Source organism: Lutjanus erythropterus, chromosome 20, assembly GCF_056507025.1.
Source record: "Lutjanus erythropterus isolate fLutEry1 chromosome 20, fLutEry1.hap2, whole genome shotgun sequence".
NCBI classification, from domain to species: domain Eukaryota; kingdom Metazoa; phylum Chordata; class Actinopteri; order Lutjaniformes; family Lutjanidae; genus Lutjanus; species Lutjanus erythropterus.
This window is the reverse complement of record NC_139336.1, coordinates 19884562-19909609: the sequence shown is the minus strand read 5'-3', so window position 1 is coordinate 19909609 and position 25048 is coordinate 19884562. Positions and strand designations below refer to the sequence as shown.

Below are 25048 nucleotides of genomic sequence, written 5' to 3'. Positions count from 1 at the left end.
GGATTGGCTGCTAAAGATACCAGCGGCCGTGTGCGCTCTGTGGTTGGCTGCGGCTCCTCCTGGCCATTACGTTATGCTTACTCCACACACACAGGCAGCTGGAGAGAGGGAAGACGTAATGGTTTGATTCCCTGTGCACTTGCAATGGTCGTCGTCCTGACATTACTCGGCAGATTCCTCAAACGGGAGGCGCAATGAAGGTAAGGTTGCATTTTTTTGTGGTTTGGATGCATTCACGCCGCAGATTTCTGATGATTTGCGCACAATGCTGCACCGACAGGCAGGGGAAACCTCAAGCCTAATGTCAATTAAACGTCTTATAATTATATCAACAGGCTTGCATTAAATGCAGCGTTCACTGACTAATTTTAACTTCACATATTTCCTCGTCGCTGTCCTCCCAGCTCTGTCTGTCAGTCTGGGTTTTCATTTTCCTGGCGAGCTCTGCAAGAATCCTGGAAATGCTTCTCCTGCATGTCCAGTCGTCCTGATAAACAGTAGGTACAGTGTGTAGCCTTCTAATGAGCCTGCTTTGACCCCAGTGTGATAGTTCAGTGGACTAAAGCCTCTGGAGCGACGTCCATTCATCGTCAGGCTCTAATCCGCTCTAATGAGATAGAGGCTGCTGTCAGTGAGTGAAGGAGTGCGAGGATGTTTGGGGGACAGAGAGGGAGAGATTCACCTCCCAGGACCAAAGCTGTGTCAGGAGTCTCCTTCTGCCGCTCCGTGAAGAGTGTGTGTGTTTGTGTCAGTGTGTGTTTGTGTGAGTGTGTAGCAGCAGAGAGAGGCTGCAGCACAGTGGAGGAAAGGTGATGATGCTGTCTGGCAGCTCCAGCTCAGGACTGATCATGATGAAGATGATGGCGATGATGTCATTGGTGCTCTGGTGGCGCCAGGTTTGTGGTGACAGTCGGTGAAAGGTGAGACAGAAGCAGAAAAGATTGCCCTTACAGTCATCATCATCATCATCATCACCATTAGCAGTGTGTAAACACAATATGAAGAATGTCTGAGGCAGCTGACAGTTCATCACTTGTTGTTGCACTTGCAGCTGATTGGCTGACTGCATGCATCAATGATGACTTCAAAAGGTGGATGTCTCATGTTGCAAATTAAATTTTAATTTTACTCCGCTGAACTGTTTTGAATTACACATACTTGAGTGTTTACTCTGTTAGACCTTTTACTCCTCTACCTGATATTACATGATGCTGTGATTTGTGTGTCAGGATGGAGGGTTTCCCTCAAGCCTGCAGCTCAGATATCAAATATATAAACATCACAGAATATCTGGAGTTAAGGTAGGAGAAAGTTTATCAAAGCCTATGAAACTGATACTGGTCTTTCATTTTCATCAAGCCCGTTACTTTCACCAAATCCCCTTCTCAGATGTACAGTAGGGTTGGAAAATGTCTAGCGAATTAGCATAGGATGATATGATGTCCATAAGGAAACATCGTGATGGACAGTGATATTGTTGATATTGTATTTATACTTCAATTTACAATTTTTTAAGCATGCGTTTTGAATCTTATTTTCAATTTGGCTGTACTTTATGCAGTTTTTTTTAGTAAATCAGACATTATAGTAAACCCATTTTTGCATTTTTGTTTCTGACACTCTTTAATAATACATATACATCGGCTCCTAGGGACTTCTAAGTCACGTTTCTGCCATGGGGCCTCAGAAGTCGATGACTGTCATCTTAATGGTCAATGGCCAAATCCCCCTGTGTATTTGGCAAATATCTGGCAGTAAGACAAGTATCATAATCCAGGAGTTATGTTTCAGTGTATTGTGATACTGTAAGCAAGGTCATATATTGTGATTTTTTTTTTTAAATCTAATTTTAGGAAAACTGTTATACCGTAAGGAACACATCACCATATGCATACAATTTGCACAGATAAATTTTACATCCTTTATGCTGTCAGAAGAGAGGGATCTGCGTTAGTATTTATCACAACTCTAACAAAATAGCTCTAGTTTCGTGCGATCTGAGCAAAAAAAAATGCATGTGCTTACTTCTGTTTGTCTTAGTTTATATTGTTACATTAGAGTGGAGAAGCCAAATGGCTGAAGATGGATTACAACATTGCCACGAATCTTTGCATGTGGACTACTAATTAAAAATTAATTCAGTGTTCTGAGAATCGATACAGTATTACAAACACATCGCAAATCCCATTTGTATCAATGTTTTGTTGCACCCCAGATGTGCACCATGTGTTTTGGAGTAATGCCACACCTCTGTAAAATTAAGCATGGAACATTTCAAGAAAAATAAAAAGTTATTTAGTAGACTAGCTGTCATAAAGAAATATGTAAGGTTTGCATATAATAAAAACATCCCTCATACGAGTTCATCATCCAGTCTGGCTTGTAAAACTCCCTCCACAACTTCATATAAATAAATTAAAACATTCAGTTACTGGTTGCTTTTAACTAACAGGGATTTATGTGTAAAATCTACACAGAGCCAATAAAATATGATGAAGTGTGAGAGAATAAACATGACGTTGGTATTATTATTCATCTTTAACACCCATGTGGACAATCTTTGTAGCAGATTACAACAACTGCATTTTCTACACTGACATGGCGTTGATCAAAAATTAATGTCAGTCTTTTTTTCAGGCAGTCAATGCGGTGTCACGGCTTGTTTTGGTAACCTTCTGCCGAACCAATAAGACAGTTACTGAGCCATCGCATGTTCACATCACAGCTACTGCTCTCTGTTAGGACGCTCAGAGCCCCTCAAAGTGAATTAAATAGATGTAAAATTTCATTTAATACTGTGTCAATAGGGCAGATAAGGAATGGACACTCAACAGTCCCTGTTTTTATATTTAAAGGATCTTCAGGACACAGGGACTTTGTTTTTATTATTATTGCTGATGTGTGCTCTTCTCTGTCTGCTCTGTCTCTGTTTTTGTTTCTGTAATGGTTTCCTTTATGGCTGCAGCATGGATGAATACAAAAGACAAATTTTCCACTCAGTGGGAGAATAAAGTTAATCTTGAATCTTGACATAAAGCATTGAGAGTCACTACGATGTTTTTGTAGGTTAAGGCCACAATCGCATTTATTATTTTTTGTTGCTCAAACTCACCAAAAAGTAAACATAAGCTACAATACTGCAACACTGAATGGATACATTCTTCTAAAATGTACTCCAGTATATTTTCTAATATATTTTCTGCATATTTTTGTATGCTATAGGTCAAACATTTGAATCCTATTTGTCACAGTATTGTGGAAGATTATGGAGGTGCTTAACTCTTGGTGAACTGCAGCATAGTTAATTTTCCTGAGGCACATCATCATCACTCACTGTGTCCCAGGAAAACAAAATGGACGTGATGTTTTATTGACTAATCGGGTTTAGATTGAAAAGCAGCTTTTCTGCCCCTGTGGAACGGACGGCCTTAGCTGAATCGTGTAAGCATAGATCTCAAAGACTGCTGCACGATGCTGTATGTGTTATCAATGCCTTTTTAATCAGGGATGGACCTACTGACTCGTGTCTGTGACATTTTAAAAAAAATGCATGTTTGATTTTTACATACTGTCCATTCAGAATCCTCATGCCGTGTCATTTTCCCGGCATGTTCTGTACGTCTTAGACGCAAATACTCCCAAATCTCTGATGAAATTATAAGATGTAGCACAGTGTATTATGATTATTCCAAATGAGACTAAATTTCACTGCAGGGCTGACTTCTGAAGTAGATGAAGAAGTCTAAAGCCATAAAGAGTTTCTGGGGGGCACAGCAGATTTATGGTTGTGAAATAGTCCAGTCATGTTTTGATGTTGCAGGACCGTCTCTGCAGCAGTCTATATCTGTTTGTATTGTTGCACCAGACCGGTCTTCCCCAGGCTAAATCCTCCTCTGCATTTTGAGTAAACTGTGTAAATCTGTTATTTTGCAGACACAAATCCAAACTTAGCTGGTTGCAGCTCCACTTTTATGAGCATATCTCTCCAGTCTTCACTGGATTTGACATCTGCAGGCACCAGGAGACATCGCGGAATCGCTTACATCTAAATGCCTCATTTAGATGCACTATTACATTCATTCTCATCGTTTTTAGACAAATAACAAAAGGCGGTAATGAATCTGTTTATTTTCAGTGGCAACATTACTGTCCGCTCTCAACAGTGAGGCAGAATTCACTTCTCTCAGTGAGTGACATTTGCAGTTGATGCCAGAGAAAAAAGGGGAAAGATTCAGCACAGACAAACAGAGGAAATGAAATGTGAGAGAAAGACAGTGGCTGATGGAAAGATCATGAGTGATGGCTATAGAATGTGTGATAGTGCACAGCTCTTTACATCATAATACTGCCTGTTTGGTTTATGTCTCTATATTGACAGCTAAATAAAAAATAAAAATAAAAATTCTTGCAGATGCATAGACGAGGCATGTTTAATAAGGTGATATATAATATACTGTAAGACGACGATCAGCCAGTTTGTCGTACCACTCATACAGATGAAGCTATCCACTTATTATCTCTAATGGAACATAGTGTGTTGCAAATCAATGACCAGGACTGTTTTATGGATTTACAGAATCTACCGTAATTTTTGTGATGTTTCATTAAAGCTGGAGTAGGCAGTTTACGCAAAAGTTCCATGATAACTTTAAAAAAATTATTTAATACAAATGGTCAGAGGAAACAGACTTCTGCGCCTCCTCCTGGCTTTATTTTCAGACTTAGAAAATGCATTGTGTTGAGATACACTGTATATCACTATCATGCAATGTAATTACCAGGTTTCGACATTAACCGTTGTCCGATGGCTTTTGGCCACAAAAAGTTACTCTGTGGCCACCAGTTTTATTCATAATCTTGCACGGCTTAATGTTACAGTTACACAAACATCCGGATTAATTTGTGCCTTCTAGTTTTATAATAAAAAACAGTGAACAGTACTCGTCACTGGCTACACACCGATATTTCAGGGCTACTGACGTATGCGGTTTACCAGGCCTACTCAAACTGCTAATGTTTAGTCCCTCCTATCACATCCAATTTATAATTCTCTCTATCAAACCTAACCCTAATGACAATATCAGTGTTATTTCTTTAGATTACTCTGGTGTTTTTCATTATGCTATCGTGTCATTTGCGGGAGAACACAGTGGTCAAAGCTACCAAATTAGAAATCCTCAGTCAGTTACCGAGGTTGCTGCTTTTTAAAAAGACTTCCATGCATGATAAACCTGTTTCCTTAGTCTAAGCTCTTCTAGAAGTCCACTCTCTCCACATGCTTTGTCTCCTGTAGGTGCATTTAAGGGATTGGACTGTCCTCCATGATGGGGGAGAGGCAACGATTTATGGGTCACGGAAGGAGAGACGACACAAGAAAGCTTGAGTTAGCATAATGAAAGGCACCCCCACCCTTTAGAGCCACAGAAGATGTTGTACTGTTGCTTTCATGGGCTGTGTAGTACTCTTCTTGATGAACTAACTGAATTCCATATGTAAAAACAGCAGCTTTAAATATAAAATTTCATAAATGCATTAATCGTATCAGGTTATCCAGGTATGTCTATATTGCCTTTACTGTTGTCATTTAGACAGTGGATCTAAGCTCTTTGGTAGTAGATAAACTCCACAGAGCTGTATGAAAAGTGACGTGCTGTTCAGAGGAAGGTAAAAAGTCTTCTCACTCTGTGTCGTTTCACTCTTAGTTGAACACTCCAGTCTGACCCATTTATTCTCCATCTAAGCTCCCATATGGTTACACTTGTCTGTATCGATGCAATTTTTGAGATCTGATTCTCGAAAGCTGATTTTATGAGGTCAGATCACCGTCAGCTCACACGAGGCCTGGAAATCGCTGGTATTTTTCTCCCTTTTGGATTTTTTTCTATTTAAATCTGTGCCTCAGTTACTATTTGCTGCTTCCCTCTCTGCGTGTTTGTGTTTGTTTGTGTGCGCACTGGGCCTGGATTGTTTGCTGACCCTATTTGATGTTGAAGATCCAGCAGCAGGGTGAGAAATATCTCAATTATTTGGTCCAGACCTGACAATCAAAGTGTCTGAAGGTGACTGAAATGTCAAAAATACGCTGAAGTGCTCCCAGAGGTGCAGCATAGGTGATGAAATGATACAAGTAAAACCAAAGTAGTACGTGTGATGTTCGCTCTTGTCACTGTTTGTTCGGGACTCCCTGCCTGCAGAGCTTACAGTGTGCTAATTGAAGTGACAGAGGGAACTCGTGCTGCTGGCTCACAGCCAGATAAGACTCATTTCATGGCCAGACTGCAGCGGCTCCTCGTCCCGGAGAAGAATGCAGTAAACATCGCTTTTAGTGGCTTCACTCCCGCATGAGGGAGGCTGCATCTAACCTGCTGGGAGACTTTGTAGCGGCTGAACATCGGGTCAAGTTTCTGCCACAGGCTGATTATTCAAGTTGTTATGCATCGTGGTTTTATTGTCCTCATAATGCTGGAGGAGTATATCATGATAAAGACAATTGCTTGTGGTAGATTTAAAGGAGGAGAGGATGCAAAACACCAAAAATACACAAACTATTTGTGCTGAAACTTTCACTCAGCTGGCAGGAAATTCACTGATTAAAAAGTTTAATGGGACAGTGGGTTTTTTGAAGTGGCAGCTGGACCTCAGGTGTAGGAAGCTAAGCAATGAACTGCTGTGAACAAGAAAAAATGTGAGCTAACTGTGATGTCACCCACTGGTTTATAGACTACTGTTTTGAAGTAAGTTTGACATTGTGGAGGTCGCCATTTTGTTTTTTCTCCAACCAGAGCAGGTGCAGTACCACCCCGAGCGTGGAGCTCGTGGGTGATGTACTGTGGCTTGAGCGGTGCTCGGTTTTGGCTCGTCTGTTCAGCAGGAAATAATGGCGGCCCACCAGGTCGCAATTCTCGTATTTCAACTAAACAGTACCATAAAATATGTAGTAACAGAATATTGATCAATATGTGATTAACACTGCCTAATTTTACAGTTCGAACTGAGTTCCAGGAGCCTCTATTAATAACCAGAGACACAATGGCAGCCGCCTGGTCATGCTCTTTCTCTTCTTATAACTAAAAAGTACACTAAAATATATTTCTAAAACATTTAAGCAAGAAATAGGCATTGCAGTCTTAAAATATTTATCCATGCTTGATCAGCACGGCCTAGTTTATCAGTTTGAGTTTGTCAGTCACAGGATAGCCCCGTCCTAAAGCAGACCCCGCTTTATCTATTTTACTCTAAATGGGACTATAATTTACAAAATCAACTTCATGTTGTGTAGAAGACTTGAAATCAGTGACTGAGACCATAAACTCTTTAGAAACATTTTTACAAAGGTCATTAATCAAGTGAGAAGTAGGGTCCTTTTATGATAAGATTTCACACAATCAGACTATTTTTGCAACCAGTGGAGTCGCCCCTTTCTGGCCTTTAGAAACAACGCAGGTTTAAGCCACTTCTACAAAGGCCCAGGTGCTCAGTCTGTTGTTTAATATAGAGCCTGTGGGACAGGATCAGTGGCAAAACATGTTTTAGCCACCTGAAAAGGGCCCACCTAACTACATCAATATCAGTACACTATGTTTAGAATATTTCCACCACTTCATCTTGACACCAGATAGCTCTTTCTGTGAGGAAACTGGAGGTAAATCACTTGCTATATCACTAGCTCCTTGCCACCAGACTCCATTGGCAAAATCAAAGTCATTTCTCCTCACAGAACGCAGAAGTTACTCGTCTGTCGTCGCCTCATTTGGTTATTAGTTGGTTTTATTGTGTGACTTTGGTATTTCAAAAGAGCCTATTTTATGTGGCTAAAATTTGTTTTGCTGTTGACCCTGTCTACAGCAGTACATTTCATAGCTTCCTACACTGATAGCTCCTGACGCTTCTCTGATCTGGGAGTGCCCCAGCAGCCATCTGCTGTAGGTAATACACTGACCATTGACAAGAACCATACAAAACAAAAAAACAGGAACTATCCCTTTAAGTCAGTTATGAAGCAAAATGCCAAACATTCACTGCTTCCAGCTTCTCATACCTGAGGATTTGCTGGTTTTTATACCACTGTAAATTGCATATTTTCAGGTTTTGGATTGTTGGTCAAGGAAAAACCAGTTATGCAAAGATGTTACCTTGGGCTGTGTGTGTACAAACTATCCAAACATGTCCATGATTTAATGGTGAGATTTAACCTTTAAAAATCCATCCCGAGTGTCTCAGAGCAGCAGGGGCAGACCTTCCTCCTCCTCACCGTGACTCCACATATAGTGCCTCGTTCCTCGGATTACATAACGAATCCCGAAGCAGATGGGTGAGGTCGGATCACAGGGTGTTTGTGACAAGTCGGAGCAGAGCGCTGCCTTAAGAAGAGATGTTGGCGGGACCCTGTGAATTCCATTGTTTTCTGCATGGAGCCAGGAACCACAGAGGGCTTACATTATGCTCATGTCAGCTATTGATTCTGCAGGCTGGGGAACAACAGAAGACATATTCTCTGCTCGCCGTCCTCCCCCCCTCCCTCCTCGTCTCATCAGTATGCTCCAAGGAGCTGTGGCTCCCATCACGCCATCTTTGCTCCCTGTCTCCGGCCCATCTCGTGGTCAGCAAATACATCCCACTGACTCTCACTTTAACTTCAACAGCGCACTTACTTACAGCTGGTTTTCATGTTTCCTCGGGACATGCAGAGGCAGTAAACATCCACCTCCTCTTCCTCCCCCCTTTGACCCTCACAAGATATTTGTTGTGCGGCTGAGACTTTTAACACATCCTTGACTTGTATCAGGCTCATTTATTTATCAGACTGTACAAAATAATGCAGAGACAGAGAAACTGAACCCACAGCTCTTTGGAGATTGTCATTAATAGGAGCTTTTAGAGTCTACTTGTGTCTAATTATCTCTAACCTCAAAGACTCTCACAGAGCACTCTCAATAATGTACCGCCTAGTGTTCACCCCCCTCCTCTGTCTGTCTCATTCACGTTCTTGCTTGTTTTTTTTCTTGAAAGAGATCATCTTTTTAAGCTGTTTTTTTATTTTATTGAGCAAAGGACTGCGTGATATGGTTCAGCATTAGCATCATGATGTTAATAAGAATATTTTGTTCTAATGTTTTGTTGTTAAAAAGACCAGTTCAGCTTGAATGAAATGCTCTCAAGAAGTCATGGAATGGTTTTTATCGGTATGAAAATGATTTGGCCCAGCACCTTAACTTTAAGCTGCTTTTCCACCCAAAGTACCTGGAACTTTTAGTCCCAGGAAATACTTTTCAAGGAACTAAAAGGTTCTTTCAGCCTGTTGTTGTCACAGTCTGAAGGAAGATTAGGCAAATTAGTTCGACTATGTATGAAAAAGAAACTGCTGTTTTCACACTTCCTTTTTGGGCGTGATTATACAACGACGACGACTATGATGATGTTGTCTAAGGGGACGGTCAGGCGTCATTATTTGTGCAAGACTGCAACAACAATAAGCTGCTGGACTTCGTCATAAATTCTCAGTAAGGCCTGAACTTTGTCGTCAGTCTATCTGTTGTATGCTTTCTTCCGAGTGTCTTCATGTGTCGAAGCACAATGAACAAAAAACCAACTGGTTTGCAGTCTGCCCCTAGAACTTAATTTAGACTCTGCTCCCTGAGGTGGAAACACACTGAGTTCCTCCAAAAGTTCCTAGTCCCTGAGGAAAGTTTGCGCAACTTGTTTCATTTTATTTAGTTTTTTCCTTGTTTCCCATCTGCATATAGCGTCACGAGACCAGACGATCCGGTACTGATCATGTGGGGATTTTTAAATGCAAAATAGTTGCTCAAACCACTGCGAGAATGGTCGCTAACAAACCAACACCGTCTATATTTTTTCAAAGATAGGCCTTGAACTTTGCAGCGATAAAAATCATGTGGCCACTGGCATATATTTATAAAAAAAAGATATTTATATAATCTATATACGCCGTCTAAACTTCTGTGTTAGATGTCTCTAGAAGTTTTATATATGTGTGTGTATGTGTGTGTGTTTTTCTGTGTGTGTCCTCTGTAGGCGGGGGCCTCGTCCATGTGGGCGTCATGCTGTGGGCTGCTGAACGAGGTGATGGGCACGGGCACGGTGCGGGCGCAGCAGCCGGGGTTCGGAGCAGGGGCGGGGCCCTTCCGCTTCGCCCCCAGTGCTGGGTACTCCACCTACCCCCCCACCAGCTCAGGGAGCGCCGGACAGCTGTGCAAGGCCTGTGGATTGGCCTTCTCTGTCTTCAGACGCAAGGTGAGCAAGAGCGGTGACAGTGAGGACACGAGTTAGTGGTCATGATGCTGACAACTGGTTTATACAGGAAGTTATGATGATGGTCAGAGACGATAATAGAGATTTATCTGAATTTAGAGGTTAAATCAAAAGAAAATATCAGTTGGTTTAACATGTTTTAGCCTATTAAATTCAAATTTTATACAAAATTCCAATGCATAGGGTATCTTTAGTTTATTCTGGACAAATTTTATTCACTGTGTATGGACTGATGACCAGCTGTCTGGTTTCACTTCATGTCAGAGTGATATAAAAATCAGTCTGCAGAGACGACAGGCTTGCTTGAGTAATCCTTCACAGTCAACATTTAGTCAGCTTTCTTTTTTTTTTTTAATGTCTGAATTATGTAATCGTTGCGTGCTCCTGTGAGCAGGGAGTCCATGGTGCATTCAAGGAAACACTGACATTCATAATTACTGAGTGACTTGCTGAACAGAGACCTGTCTGATGCAAAAACCTCTGAAATTATATTGATGTGGTTCACGCTGAAATACAAGAAGTATTTCATTTATTATTACATTACCATTTACATCACAGTTTAGTTAAGGTTTGAATCACTGACACATTTATTTAATCTTCATTTATACAGTGTAAGAGCATGCATTGTGGTATTTTACAGCAACAAAATTTAGGTAAAATTAAAACAAAAATGCCAAAGATGCAAGTAGTAGAGAGAACAGTAAAAACATGTTAAAACAAATAAATACAAATAAAAAGAATACAAAAACAATATCTCATAAAAACAAGTCTATAACATGGGTTTAAGAAGCGATTTAAAAGAGGTCACTGATTTCACAGCCTTATCTCCTGGGTCAGGTTCTTCCAAAGCTGCAGGGGCCTGATGGCAAAAGCACAGTCACCTTAAACCTTGACTTTGGAGCAGCCAGGAGGGCTCCGCCTGAGGATCAAAGGCTGTGATCTGGCTCATATCGGATCAGCATTCCTGCTAGCTTGGGGCCAGACCCAGACGAGCTTCAGAAGTGATCAGTAAAATATTAAGAATAATTCTAAAATTATTTTTTTGTGATGGAAAACTTATTTGAAGCGGGTTTAAAGCTGGTTTTCATGCACTGAAATAAATGCAAACCGACGCCTCTTTTAAAGTCACTGGTGAAAGTACATTGACTCAAGAACTTCATTTAAGTATCTAAGTGTGTATTTATCTGTCACCTGTAGTTACTACCTTTCAAATTAAGATTTCACTTAAAAATCATACGTTTATAAAATACTGTGTGTTCTTAAAGATTAAACCAGTGGTCCAACTTTTTTGGTTTGCGACCAAAAAGGAGCTTCTTTGAACTTCTTATTGTCACATTTCAGGTGTAGTTGTTGTCGTAGTTGTTAGCAGTTTCACAAATGAGTGATTTTCTCTCTGAACTTCTCAGATAGTTTGATTTAAATGGCACAACAGGCACGAAGAGATAAATTACCCATCATTTCACAAAAAGCAAAATTATACGAAAGGAAAAAAAATATTTATACTTTCTTTCAAAGTTTGGAATCTCCTGTGATAATTGTGTTTTTCTTCTGTCCTTCAATAATGGTTATTTTAACAGATAAAAAAGACAAATGGAGACACCAATTATACAAAACACAATTTACATTTGAAATAGTTTTGGCCCCAGAAGAAGAATTTGTGATTAAAACTTCAATTTAGTCGATGTCCTCACCGATGTTACCATTTATTCTCCCAAATGCCTTTGATTTTTAATTTGTTTTCCAGTCCAGAAAAGTGTGAGTGACCACAGATCATTATTTAACCACAGCAGTGCCTCTGCAGTCTACTCAGTGGTTAGACTGAACAGGTTTAAACTGATTTGTCAGTCGATTGTCTGTTCAGTTGATATTCTGTGATCCGGCTCCAGTAGTGCCGACCCCAGACTAATCTTATACTTCTATTTTGAAGTTTTAAGAATAACTTTGCTAAAACAACATGCCTGTCAATTGTCAGTCAATTCTAGCTTGACAAAGACATTATTGTATCCATATTAATAATGTAATAATGTCATATATAACAAGAAGGGACCTCAGGCAGCACAGGCCTCTGAGGCCTATAGTCCAGTCTTCTAGATATGCAAAGATCTGCAAGCTCAGTCACTCTGTACGTCTGGATATATTTCCAGATTTATTAGCATTATGTCAGAATATGGTTTTGTCTGTTTTGATTCAGAGCAGCTCTAAAATTTTATGGATTCCTCCTTGGCCCATGCTTCACCCGTCCCCAAGTTACATTAAAATCAGACCAGTAGTTTTTCTGTAATCCTGCTGACAAAGTAACAAACTGGACCGAAAACATCGGTAATAATAATATATCACTCACAGGGGCCCTTTTTAATTACATTTCGTTGACAAAATCTCTGTACTTATATTTAAGCAGAATTTTGCATAAGGACATACATGTAATTGAGTATTTTTACAGTCTCGTACTGGTACTTTTCAGAGGTACTCAAGTAGAAGTACAGATACCTGTGCAAAAGTGTAAAAGTAGAAGTACTGATCTTCTTTACTCAAGTAAAAGTGAAACAGTTCAGGCTCTGAATTGTACTGAAAGTATAAAAGTGAAAAGTAGCCCTCTGAGGGACATTTCTACCAGCTGTTTCTGTACAAAGCTGACTGAACCTCACCTTTTCACCTTGGTCGTGTCTCCCTTGTTTTTTACATAATTTCTCGTCTTGTTGTCTCATCTGTTGTACAGTACAGTAAAGTACAAATATTTGTGTCAATACGTAAATAAATGAATACAGATACCTGAAAACTCTACTTAAGTGCAGTAAAACATATTTATTTTGTATCTGTTATTGTTACTTATTTATTACCAACCACTTACACTTTTATTTAAGTAAGGCATCTTCTTTCATTACTGCTTAAAGTTGTGAATTGACCTAAAAACTTGTTTTTTTTTGCTTTGGCAACCAGTTAGCAGCCTTTTAAATCAGATAAAACTTATGTTTAATGTGCGAAAAAATACAAAATCAGTGGCTTGGCCCTTTAAGAAGATGCACTGTATGTATTCATGCTGGCATTTTCAGGGTCTGAAGGTGTCAGAGTTTAATGGCAGAGTGTATCTGTCTGCCAGTCAGACGCACTCAGACACTGATGAAAACGCCGCAGCTTCCTCTCCGCTCGCTGCTTCACATCGCTCTATCTTCATCCACACACACCAGTTGCCTCTCTGACTCCCTGGATGCACACATTTGTGTGTCAGCGTGATATTTTCATACTATGAAAAAAGACGTGCTGGGGGATTAACACCAAATGATAGAAGAAAAGCGTCTGTAGCAGTGAAAATGTGCTTCTGGTGGACCACAGCACATTTGTGCACAAGTGATAAGAAAATGTTTACAGCTGTGGCCGACCTGCTTTCCTACTCATTTGAAGTGTCAATCTACTCCGCTGCTCTGTATCAGGAGACGGTGTTCAGCCAGGAAAATGTCAGACATCACCAGCAGCTACACACACTTTATTTCTCTTTTCTTCACTCTTTTCAGAAAATGACTGAGCACACAGGATATGAGCGACTGTTTCAGATGAAACTTTGTTTATGAGGTTTCTCGTCGTCATGGGGATACGCTCAAAGACGGCTGACTGCAGGAAAAACGTAAATAACAATATGGCTGTTCAGGATGCGGCTGAAATCTGAATCACAATATAAATATGGTATTTTTCTGGTATAGCTCATTATGATACCTAATGCTGACATGTAGATGGGACCTCTGTTAAGTTGTTTGGTCATCAAAATATCCTCTTTTTCTTTTTGTTTTTTTGTTTTTTTAACAAGGCATCACTGTGATGATTTATATTGTCTGAAATCGGGGATCTTTGCAGCTGGTTTGGTCACCTTCTGGAACTTTCACTCAATGTCCTTTATAAATGTTTTTTATGATTGATATTATATTATGCTGTTATGTATCATTGCTGATGTCCTTTTATGCTCTTTGGCCATCACAAATTCATTCATTCAGTAATTTCAACCCTAAATATTACATTTTGTAATGGAGTCGTTTTTACTAAAGTTTGCTAACACTTGATTAATCTGAGCCATTAATGTTAGCAAATTTTTCTAGATGATAACTTGAGATGTTATCACGATGAACCTACCGAAAGTTAATATAGTCTAATCTTGAATTATCTCCTTAATCAACAATATCCTGCAAGAATGTGCCGATGGATTATTCTCAGTAGGTGATTTGAAGGGGGATGAGGGGTGATGCCACCCCCCCCCCTTTTAACCTGCCGCCACCCCCCCACGTCTCCTGGCTGCACAGGGAGTGAAGAAGTAGAGGGATTGCTTAGTTGAATATATCTAGTCTGCCTGCCTCATTGATTCTTTATCTGACTGAAGTTTGTGACAGTTAGAATCAATGGCCCTGACCATAATAAATATCAGCACCCCGACTGTGCTGTGTGTTGATAAATCCATGGAGCTGCCTGTGGTGCTAAAGTAGCAGACATATTTGTAACTTGGACTTTTTCTAAAAGGAGTTCTTCTGCCATATAAAATACAGAACTTAAAGAGTCACTTATGAGTCTGTTTGGTAGTTGTGACTACTGATTCCTTTAATGCAAATACTTTCATCAGCACAAACAGCGGCTTCAGTGACTTCAGTTTTATCATTTGGCCCATTTTCAGAGCTCAAATCTGTGAAATCATTTTCAGTAGATTGGTTATTTATTCATCAACATGTAGAATAAATGGTTCAACATGCCAACTAAGGATCACAAGCTACTCATTTGGTATCTATTCCTAAAACTATTGATAATAACATACTTTAAATACAAAATGCGGGTGGCTGCATCACTTCCAAATGTACTTTTGTACAATGTTGGTGCCAATTATTAGTTATTTAGTTGGCCTGAGTCGCAGTCATGTGTGTGGAAACATCACACACATGCAAAATGCACTTGTGACAAGAAAATGCCACACAGCAGCAACACAAGTAACATGTTCAAACATTTAAAAACAATACACCCAGAGAGTTATAAGGAGGCTGAACAAAATAAGAAGACATTTATTTACTTTCTTCCCATTTTTATTATAGTACTTTATACTTATTAGCCCAAACATTTTTATTTAATTGTACTCACATTTGCTTTTCTAATAAATAATTCTCATGTAATCTTTTTTCATTCTAAAACTTCGAAAATCACATAAATATTTGAAAGATGATCGATATAAAATACAATATAAAATTGTGACAAAAAGTATTGGTATCATATAAAATTTAAAAAGTTTGATATTGCCCATCCCCAATGTCAACACAAGTTGTACTTCGGCGACTGCTTAGAAACAATGAAAAAACAGTGTTGGTTGGTTTTAGGGTAAATGATGGTGCTGAAAATGTTTGTTTTCTTCAGTCAGACGAAAAGGAATATCTGATCACATCACGTCTGTCTTCTCCTTCCGACAGCACATCTGCTGTGATTGTAAGAAGAGTTTCTGCGCCCTGTGCTCGGTGCTGCAGGAGAACCTGCGCTGCTGCACCACCTGCCACCTGCTGCGCGGCACCGCCTTCCAGAGGCCTCGCCTCATGCAGCTCCGAGTGAAAGACCTGCGCCAGTACCTGCTGCTGCGCAACATCCCCACCGACACATGCAGGGAGAAGGAGGACCTGGTGGACCTGGTGCTCTGTCATCAGGGGACGAGGGAAACCCCGGGACCAGTGGTGGAGGAGGACGAAGAGGAGGAAGAAGAAGAAGAAGAGGAGGAAGAAGGGGACACGCATGAGGAGGAGGAGGAGGAGGAGGAGGAGGAAGAGGAGGAAGATGAAAGGGGAGATGACACAGACAGTCTGCACTCGCTCCCCCACTCGCACGCCGCCTCGCCCCCCTCCGCCACGCGCTCCACCTCTGAACAGTCGGTCCTCTCCGCCTCTCAGGGAGACGTGCTCAGCCCAAGTGACAGCTCAGGGACCACCAGCCAGGTCTGTAGTGCGCATGTGAAAACACACAGCTGATGTTCACCCACACACACACACAGACATAGGTTCACTCATTTACATACGCCATACTTCTCTGACATCTGTCCTCATTCTATCCCAGATAATTAATTTCAGAGGTGAAATCAGCTTATTTACAAGTGTCAGAGTTACTGTTCAAAATTAGAAGACTTTTTCCTTTCAACTCCCTGACAAACAAATGCCCTCTTGTGCATAATTTTATTTCTTTCATTGCATTTCATGTTTTTTTTTCTTTCTTTTGTGCTATCTTCTGTGTCTCGTGGTGTTTTGTTTATCCCTGAAAATCTTCTATATGTCAGTGCATTTTTTCCCTCCACTGAAAAAAAGCTCAGATTTGCAGCTCTGGTCCAGTGTTCAGCAGGATGTGCACGTGACAGCTGGAAACAGCTGTGCTAGGCGTGTGTGTGGTGCATGTGTGCGTGTGTGCGGAGGCCTCAGACCAGCCAGCCACGCAGCTTAAGCCCTTTGCCTTTTTTAGGTCGGTTACATAGGCTGAGTCTGTTACGTAACAGGCACACAGGTTGAGAACTCCCCACAGCGTCACAGCTGCAGCCAAACAACAGAGACATTACAGTACATCCCTCCTCTCCCCACAGTTAATCTCTTCTTTTACTCCTCTTAGTTTGTGCCATTAACATTCTTGAGGGTTTGTTTACAACCAAGGGTAAATGTGTGGATATACGCTGCAAAAAACCTTTAATAAACAGCTAAACATTGTGTAATCTGAGACATTTGTACCAAATGATTTGATAGTGTTTATTGAAACTGAAAAATCGGTCAAAATTAGAGTAAAAAAATAGATTTTAAATCTGAAATATAAAAGTAGATACAACATTATCCATCTTACTGACCTTGCTTAAATATATTGTGAGCTCCAGTTAAGAAGAAGAAATGAATGTATAACTAATCAAAACTTTGGATTAGGATCAGTTACTTTGAAATGGTTTAATATTTTAATTTTAATTTTATTAATTTTTAAAATATGCAAACGGTGATTATTGAATAAGTACCAGTACCAGTACCAGTACCAGTACCGGTACCAGTCCAGTCTGTAAGACTTAAGGGGATGTGTTGGCAGAATATGGCAGAAATGGAATATAATATTGATAAATGTGTTTTAAGTTGTATATGTCACCTGTATGTCACCTGAAAATAAGAACTGTTGTTTTTTTTCATTAACTTAGAATAAGCCATTTATATTTACAAGGAGAAATTAACCTTCATTCCTTTCTGCCAGAAAGCCTTTCTAACTCGTGGTCTAATGTAACCCAAACTTTGGTGTTTCTCTAAACTTTAACAAAGTAGTTATGTTGCAAGACCTAACTTAATAGTTTTGTTGCCTAAACCTAACCAAACTCCAATAACAATGAAAATAACAATTAAAAACATGAAGATAATAGGTCACCTTAGTCTAAAAATAATAAGTCAACAAGTAAAGCTGCAAGCAGCGTTGGACAAGCCCTCGCACCTCTGTGTGAACCGCAGCATTCAGCAGCTATGACTAATCAAACTGATCAAACGTGATATTTGGGTACAAAGAAGTTATAGCAACTTCGAAATTTGACATGCCACCAGAGCAACACCGTTTCATTAGACGTGAAAACGTTCACAGTACAGCATTACCAATGTCTTCAGGCCTCTATGACCAGAGTTGAGTTGGTTATGAACCTGCTAGGAGGAGATTGTCAAAGTCTAAAACATATCATTTCCTCTTGCATATTTCTACAGTAGCCCAGAGTGGACAAATGAAAAACTGGCTCTAGATATGGCCTTTTGTGTTTTTGGCGAGTAGCATTCAGCTGGTTGCAGTCCACAACCTCACTGCTAGATGCCACTAAATCCAATAGGCTGATTCTTTCAGGCAAAATTCAGCAGGCTTAACTAATCTTTTGTCTGTATTCTGTGATTTATATAAAACTGAAATATTTAGAGCATGTATAGTACCATTCAAGTTATGAATATTAAAGACTTATGACTGTTGTGGTTATGGTCCTGTTTTTTTTTTTTGTCAAAGAGCTTTCAAAGAAATGTCAATGTCATTTAGTATAAAGTCACATTGCTGACCAATGAACAAGAGGTTTTTTTTTTCTGTCCCCATGAGCTGCTGCAACAAAAGGACAGAAATCTGCCACATGTAACCCATGACTGTCGGTCACCATGTGTATTTGATGCAGATGAAACCTTTTCTGTCATTCAAATAACAAATTTAGCAGCTTGTGCGACCTTGACAGAAGTGTATGCTCTTTGAGTGCTTTCTAGTACTTCCACATGTTTGAAATGGTTGAATGAAATCTAACACAAAGTCAGAGGAACTCTGTGCTCTTGTCTTTGTCTCGGAGGAGTCCCGCCTGAGCGAAAGCATGATGCCTGGGTGAGGGCAGACATGTAGCACCACGCCGCTGACGGATACATTATTAACACATCTTCAGTCGAGGAAGATGGTGGTCTGCTGGAATGTGCTGAAGCAGACAGAAACGTTTTTTTTTTTACTTTTTTCAGCTCAGAAACGGCACGATATCACACAGTTAGAGCTTAATTCAGCCCTTCACATGCTCTCTTTTGTCGAGCAGATAAAAGAATAAAGAGACGATATCTTTTCTTCAAAGCACATAAATGGCTGAGATAATACGGAGCTATACACTCACACCAAACAGTGTCTGCACCATTCTGCTGCTCCATTTATTCTCCTTTCATCCGGCAATTCCTGACCTCCACCTTCAAAGAGAATAATTAACCGCTGAGTTAAAAGCAGCCGAGTCAGTGTTTAAACATTTCTGTTCTTTCATTAGATATCTGAACAGCCACAATTTAAAGAATTAGATAACAGCGAGCTGTTATCACGCCTTTGACTTGATAGTCATACAGAGGGTGAAGAGATCATGAATTGTAATCAGGCACAGCAGGCCGTGTGATGATAGTGTTGAGGAATGTAGGCGAACAGATGTAAAAGGAAAGAGCGGGACCAGGATGTGCTCAACACCGAGTCAGTCATGCTGAATAGAGGGTGATCATCTGTTAATGAGATGAACAAATATCAATTTACTTTTAGTTTATTGTCAGTTCAGATGCCTCAGGTCTGCAGTTTGGAGGTTTGGTGTTGGTTCTTTTAAAATGTGAGATTCAAGGTCTTTTTTTTTTCATATCATTTGACTTAAAACACTCGTAATGTGTGCATATTATTCAAACAACACATACTTTAAAGGTGTACTTTGTTTTTTTGAAGTAGGGTTATATTTACCTATAGTCTGTAGACTTTTTTATTTACAAGTATCACCTGAGTAACGTGTCAATATCTGTACTCTGAGTGGACAGGGCTTAAGATGGACGTGTGCAGCGCTAACTGGAAGTTGTAAATTTAAGCCTGAAATTGATATGAGTTTGTCAGAAGTTGCTATATAGAACTATTACATAAGTTTTTTATGAACTCGAATGAGAACCTTTCAGTGAAACAATGAACACATGAATGAACACACACGTTATTGACACGTTTTACTCTGTGATAATGCTCATAGTACCAGATACTCCAAGTACTCGCTCAACCTTGTGATCAAAAAAATTACTCTAAAGCTCAATTCTGAGGATGTTCTGTAAATGTTTTCTAGTAAATAATGAATAGAGATACTCTGTGGCTTAAATAAACAACTTCTTCGCCTATTCCATGTACGGATACAGACACGGTTACAGATACAGATAATGGTGTACCCGCTCATCCCTAATATCTACAGTACATGGCAGCTGACATGCCCCCACTTTAGACAAGCAGCAAGAGTACCTATGTAGGAAGACGAGCAGAAATACTTGATTCTTAGATGCATCATGTTGTGGACGTGAAAAAGATTCTGAATTGATTCTGAAATGTCAAAAATCTATTTTTCTAAATATCAATTAACATGAAGTTGACAGAGCGAAAAGGGCGGCGAGGGCAGCGCAGCACTCAGACAGTCCACAGTGCGTTAGTGTCTGAATAATTGAATTTGCAAGACAAACGTTCCTACTTTTTACCATCAACCTAAGACGTTCAGACGTTCACTGGGGTATGTTTTACTGCTGATCCTGTCCACAGCAGTGCATTGCTTATCTTCTTACAGTGGTACTCCTCTGTGCTTCTTCAAACTGGGGGCCTTCCAGCCGCCATCTTCTGTAGGCAACACACTGATGATGGATAAGTACCTCATAAAACCCCACTTCAGAACATCTGAACTATACCTTTAAGTGGAGTGATTTGATATTTGATGATTTAACAATAAAAACAATGTGTTTTAACAAACTGCTCAGTGACTGAAGTGCTGTTAAGTTTAAATAAATTAATTTCCATGTGTTGATTTCTACTCAAACAGGAGCATGAGGACACTCCAACAGCGTCTCTCTTGAACCTGGAGCCCACTGAAAATATGATAGAGGTACAGCACTTGTTTGTTCTGCACATTTGAATCACTGAATGGAGTTAATACTGGAGGAACAAAGATTGTTGTGGACTGATGAAGCTTTCAGGGAACACAGTGTGTTGGTGACCACAGCTTTGTCTCCTCTTCTGTGGATTGTAGGTCAGTCCGGCGACACAGAGGCGAATCAGGGCCTCGCTGTCTGATCTAGACAATGAAGAGGCGATAGAAAACCTCTCCGTCCGCCAGCTCAAAGAGATTCTCGCCAGGAACTTTGTCAATTACTCTGGCTGCTGCGAGAAGTGGGAGCTGCTGGAGCGGGTGCATCGACTCTACAGAGAGAATCAGCAGAACAGGAAATCCAGTAAGAATTCTTGAGTTTCTTTGTTTCATATTTTGACCTTTGATGTCCTGCGCGATAAATAATTACTTATTTTTTTCTATCTTTCTTTTAGTGGAAAATGTGAGCATAACAGCAGGTAATTATTGTTGTTTTATTATCATATTTCCCAGGTTTAAAGTATGATATCGCCTTTTAATATGAACAATAATATTGAAGGGATAGTTCCTATTATTGGGGTTGTATGAGGTACTTACCCATAGTCAGTGTATTATCTACAGTAGATGGTGGTCGACACGCCCCCAGTTTGGAGCTGCAGCAGGAGTACCGATGTAGGAAGCTAAGCGATGTACAGCTGTGGACAGGATCAGCAGTAAAACATATTTTAGTCACCTAAAAAAAGAATCTATATGAGTTTAAATACATTATATTTTTACTATTTTCACTGCTTTCTTTTGTCTTTTGTTTTTTCTTTTCTTTTTGCTGTTATATAAGCCAAATATTATTCCCTCCAAAGCAACCAGACTCCATTGGGAAAAATAATAATTTTACCTCACAGAACACAGGAGATGCTGGGATACCACGGCTTCGATCGGTTTGTTTCTTTGTTCTTTGGTGAATCTGAATTCATCCTTAAAATCACTGAAGTTACACAATAACACAAACTAACTAAAACTGTTGTGTTCTGTGAGGTAAAACTACTGATTTGGCTAATAGAGTTTGGTTGGTTTGGAGAGAGGGATATTTGGCTGTATAATGGGGAAAAGGCTTTATGGTGGGAAGATATTAAACATACAATCCCCTTAAACTGATTTCTTTTTTTGAGAGGCTAATGATTTTTCCTGACCCTGTCCACAGCAATACATTGATGTAGATTACTACACTTGTACTCATGCTGCATCTCCAAACTGGGGGTGTGCCGACCACCACCCACTACGGATAAGTATCTCATACAAACCCTAAAATTATCTGAACTATCCCTTTAACATATTAAATCTACATGCAAACACATTTACCCTCCTCCTATAATGTGATTTTAAATGCTGAAAAAAAGTTTTAACTTGCTGCTTCAATGTTATTTAATGTTAAAGGGTAAATTCACTGCTTCCTAACCTAATAGATTTTCTTTATTACTGCCCATTCTTATCTATACAAGTGGTTGCATATCCTCCACCTCTCTGCAACAGTGGAGTTGGAGGTAAGAAGTTTTTATAAAAAGCCACATTTCAGAGCTCTCGCCATCTTGTCCATGAGGTACATCACACTGGTCATCTGATAGCAGTAAACAGTAAAGGCATGCTGAAGCATATTTACCCACTCGATCCTTTATATCATCCTACATATTATCACATTATGGTCATTTGAGTCATTACCTCCTGCCTTATTCAGTGTCTCCACATGCTGTCACTCCCATTTCATTTCCAGCGTGCATTCATCTCGTTTTATTCTGAAGGACAGCCTCTCATCCTGTCATTAATGCACTCTCTAAGAGCTTTTACGTCCTGATGAGCCATCATATTACTTCAGTGGCAGCATGTCTCCATCAGGTGTAATTACATTGTCAAGCTTCCTCGATGCTGTCTTGTTGACATAAAGGGCTCGAGGATCATATTAGTCCATTTAATAGTCAGACATGTCGGGACGCCAGACAGGCTACAGATGGATCAGCTTTTTCCGCGTCGCACAATATGTGAGCAGCAGGGGTCAGATTTAGGCCAGTGAGATATCAGACAGCAGTCAGACATTTAACTCCTGTAAATCAGCGCACTTACATCATTTGTGGCTGATTGTTTTACTTGGTAGCGCCTACAGGTCAGTTATTGTGAACATTTAACATAGTTAGCAAATGTTATTTCTTTTTTCCCCCACATAACTGGAAGATGAATATCTTCACTCTTCATTATAATTATTGTTTTAAATAAAGACCGTCTTATGATGGGATCCACAATGCAAATCAATGTTAACAGCTGTACCACACCCATGATTGAACACTTCATTTTGATCTCAACTATACTCCTGTAAAGTTTGGTTGCTGCATCTTGCACAGTTGTGACTACAACTGCAACTAACAATTATTCTCATCTGTCATACCTTTTCTTGGTTAATTGATTAGTTGTGGTTCAAAAAATGTCAACCAGTATTTCCCAAAGCCCAAGATGTTGTCTTTAAATGTCTTATTTTGTCCAAAACCCAAAAATATTCACTTTACTGCCTACGGCCAGCATATTAACCAGATCCACCTTATATGTGGTCAGAAAAGGCTTAATATCTTGATGATGCTTAATAGTGAAGCTTATGCGTTTTCATCAAACCTTTATTTCAAACCATCAAACCATTATTTGCCATGAAACAGGAAGTTGTTGTGCAATAACTTGAGTACAATTTGGGGTGTGTGTCATCATGGCAAAATGTGGTCCTAGAGACGCCTACTGAAACAAGAAGCACCACCGAAGCTGTTTTGAGTACTTTGCCAGGTGCAAAATGCAGTCATGAAACTTATTACGTGGCGTGGTCCATGTAATAATGTAGTAGAACGTTAACATGATGGCGTTGCGGCTGGTGTGATCCTATTGCAAGATGGTCTCTACTTTATACTTGTCTTTATTTGTGCAATTAATGTTTCCAATAAATCGGATCATATGGTTTAAATTGTTCATTTTAGCTCCAGGCAGTGTAAGGTGGGAACTAAATTTATTAACAGGTAAAGCCTGCTAGAGCATAGGGATATTAAAAAGAGGATCTACTGGATATGATCAAACAGTGCTGGATGGTGTGGTTATGTTGGTTATCCTCAGAGTGCGTCTGGACAGCATCACTGAGCTCCATACAGTTTAACAAGCCTGCAGAGAACCATTGTAACTGAAAAATAACTTCATATTTCCATTCACAGATGGTGTCAGAGCTCAGCTGGCGGCTGATGAGAACTTGTGTCGCATCTGCATGGACGCCATCATCGACTGCGTGCTGCTGGAATGTGGTCACATGGTAACCTGCACCAAATGCGGAAAGAGGATGAGCGAGTGCCCCATCTGCAGGCAGTATGTAGTGCGGGCCGTGCACGTCTTCAAGTCTTAAAACTCTGTGTCCCGAGCCCTGAATTTCTCACTTGAGGATGAACTGCTGTGCATGACGTCTCGCCGCAGGGCCCAATGCTGCAGCAGGCGTGAGCAACTTCCCGGTCTTTGAAACCAGACTGTTGCCTCTTGCCTACCACGGTTTGTTTCCCCTCCTACCCCTCCTCTACTAACTCATGTTCCAGTCCCACTTCTCCTCCTCCTCGGTGGACCGTCATCAGCTGCACCGGGACACTCACTCTTTGGTCTGTTAAACACACAGCAGAAACCCCCTGCCATCACTTTCTACTCTCTATTCTCTGTTTAGATTTGACTCACAGGAGAGGAGAGGAGGTGGTCCCATGGATACTTGAAGCGGATCGGGTTTTTCTGTGCGCTGAAGAGAAGCAGTTGGATGAAAAATATAAGATCCCAGGGTTTAGAGTCAATATGGTTTACACAGTCATGCCACATGACACCGTGTTATCTCCCTCAGTGTTCTTTAGGATGTGCAATATCAGAAAAAAAGAGACTTACATGTGTTTTTAGAAAATGTTTATTGGTTAATCCAAACACTATACGCACCGAGTCATCTCGTCTCACACACAGGAGGGTGTAAGGTGCCAAACTTCATGCCTTCGAATCGGTATTTGGTTAAGGTTTCACAGTATAATTATGCATCTCATAACCAGCAAGCTTGGTGTGATAGTTTACTCTTCTGTTTTCTCAAATCAAATGAGTTTTTAGGAGATAAAGTGTGTAAAAGTAAACATTTGAGCACTTGCTGTGTGAGGGATGTGATTTCTGCTGAGGACACGAACAGCAAAGCCGCTGCGTGGTCACGCCACGCGCCGCACTACATTCCTGTTACATCTGTAGAGCGTGAAAGTTCATTCGTCACCTTTGAAACAGACAGAAAAAAGAAAAAAAAACCTAAACTCAAGGCCCACTTACAAGATTCTCCCTGGGTTTTCAGCCACATTTCACAAGCTTCATCAGCACATCCTCAGTTGTCATGGAAAC

General features: G+C 40.2%; 1 protein-coding gene across 3 annotated transcripts; it reads left to right on the top strand.

Annotated features, from left to right (window-relative positions):
• rnf34b (ring finger protein 34b) lies at positions 1 to 24807 on the top strand. 3 transcript variants are annotated; one of them, XM_084746533.1, is made up of 8 exons: positions 12 to 200; positions 10036 to 10254; positions 15702 to 16214; positions 20588 to 20650; positions 20795 to 20996; positions 21088 to 21111; positions 22129 to 22170; positions 23863 to 24807. In XM_084746533.1, the coding sequence occupies exons 1-8, from the start codon at positions 195 to 197 to the stop codon at positions 24045 to 24047; spliced, it is 1254 nt and encodes a 417-aa protein (XP_084602659.1). In that variant the 5' UTR covers positions 12 to 194; the 3' UTR covers positions 24048 to 24807. The 3 variants fall into 3 exon arrangements, with proteins under 3 accessions (XP_084602661.1, XP_084602659.1, XP_084602660.1); XM_084746535.1 differs by lacking the exon at positions 10036 to 10254 and having other exon boundaries at positions 1 to 200; XM_084746534.1 differs by lacking the exon at positions 22129 to 22170 and having other exon boundaries at positions 31 to 200.
• The last annotated feature ends 241 nt before the right edge of the window (positions 24808 to 25048 follow it).

Excerpts from the sequence above, each read along its gene's own strand:
- rnf34b (XM_084746533.1), top strand. Across the intron at positions 10,255-15,701 it reads TCTCTGTCTTCAGACGCAAG|CACATCTGCTGTGATTGTAA; the intron begins GTGAGCAAGAGC and ends TCCTTCCGACAG. Across the intron at positions 16,215-20,587 it reads GCTCAGGGACCACCAGCCAG|GAGCATGAGGACACTCCAAC; the intron begins GTCTGTAGTGCG and ends CTACTCAAACAG.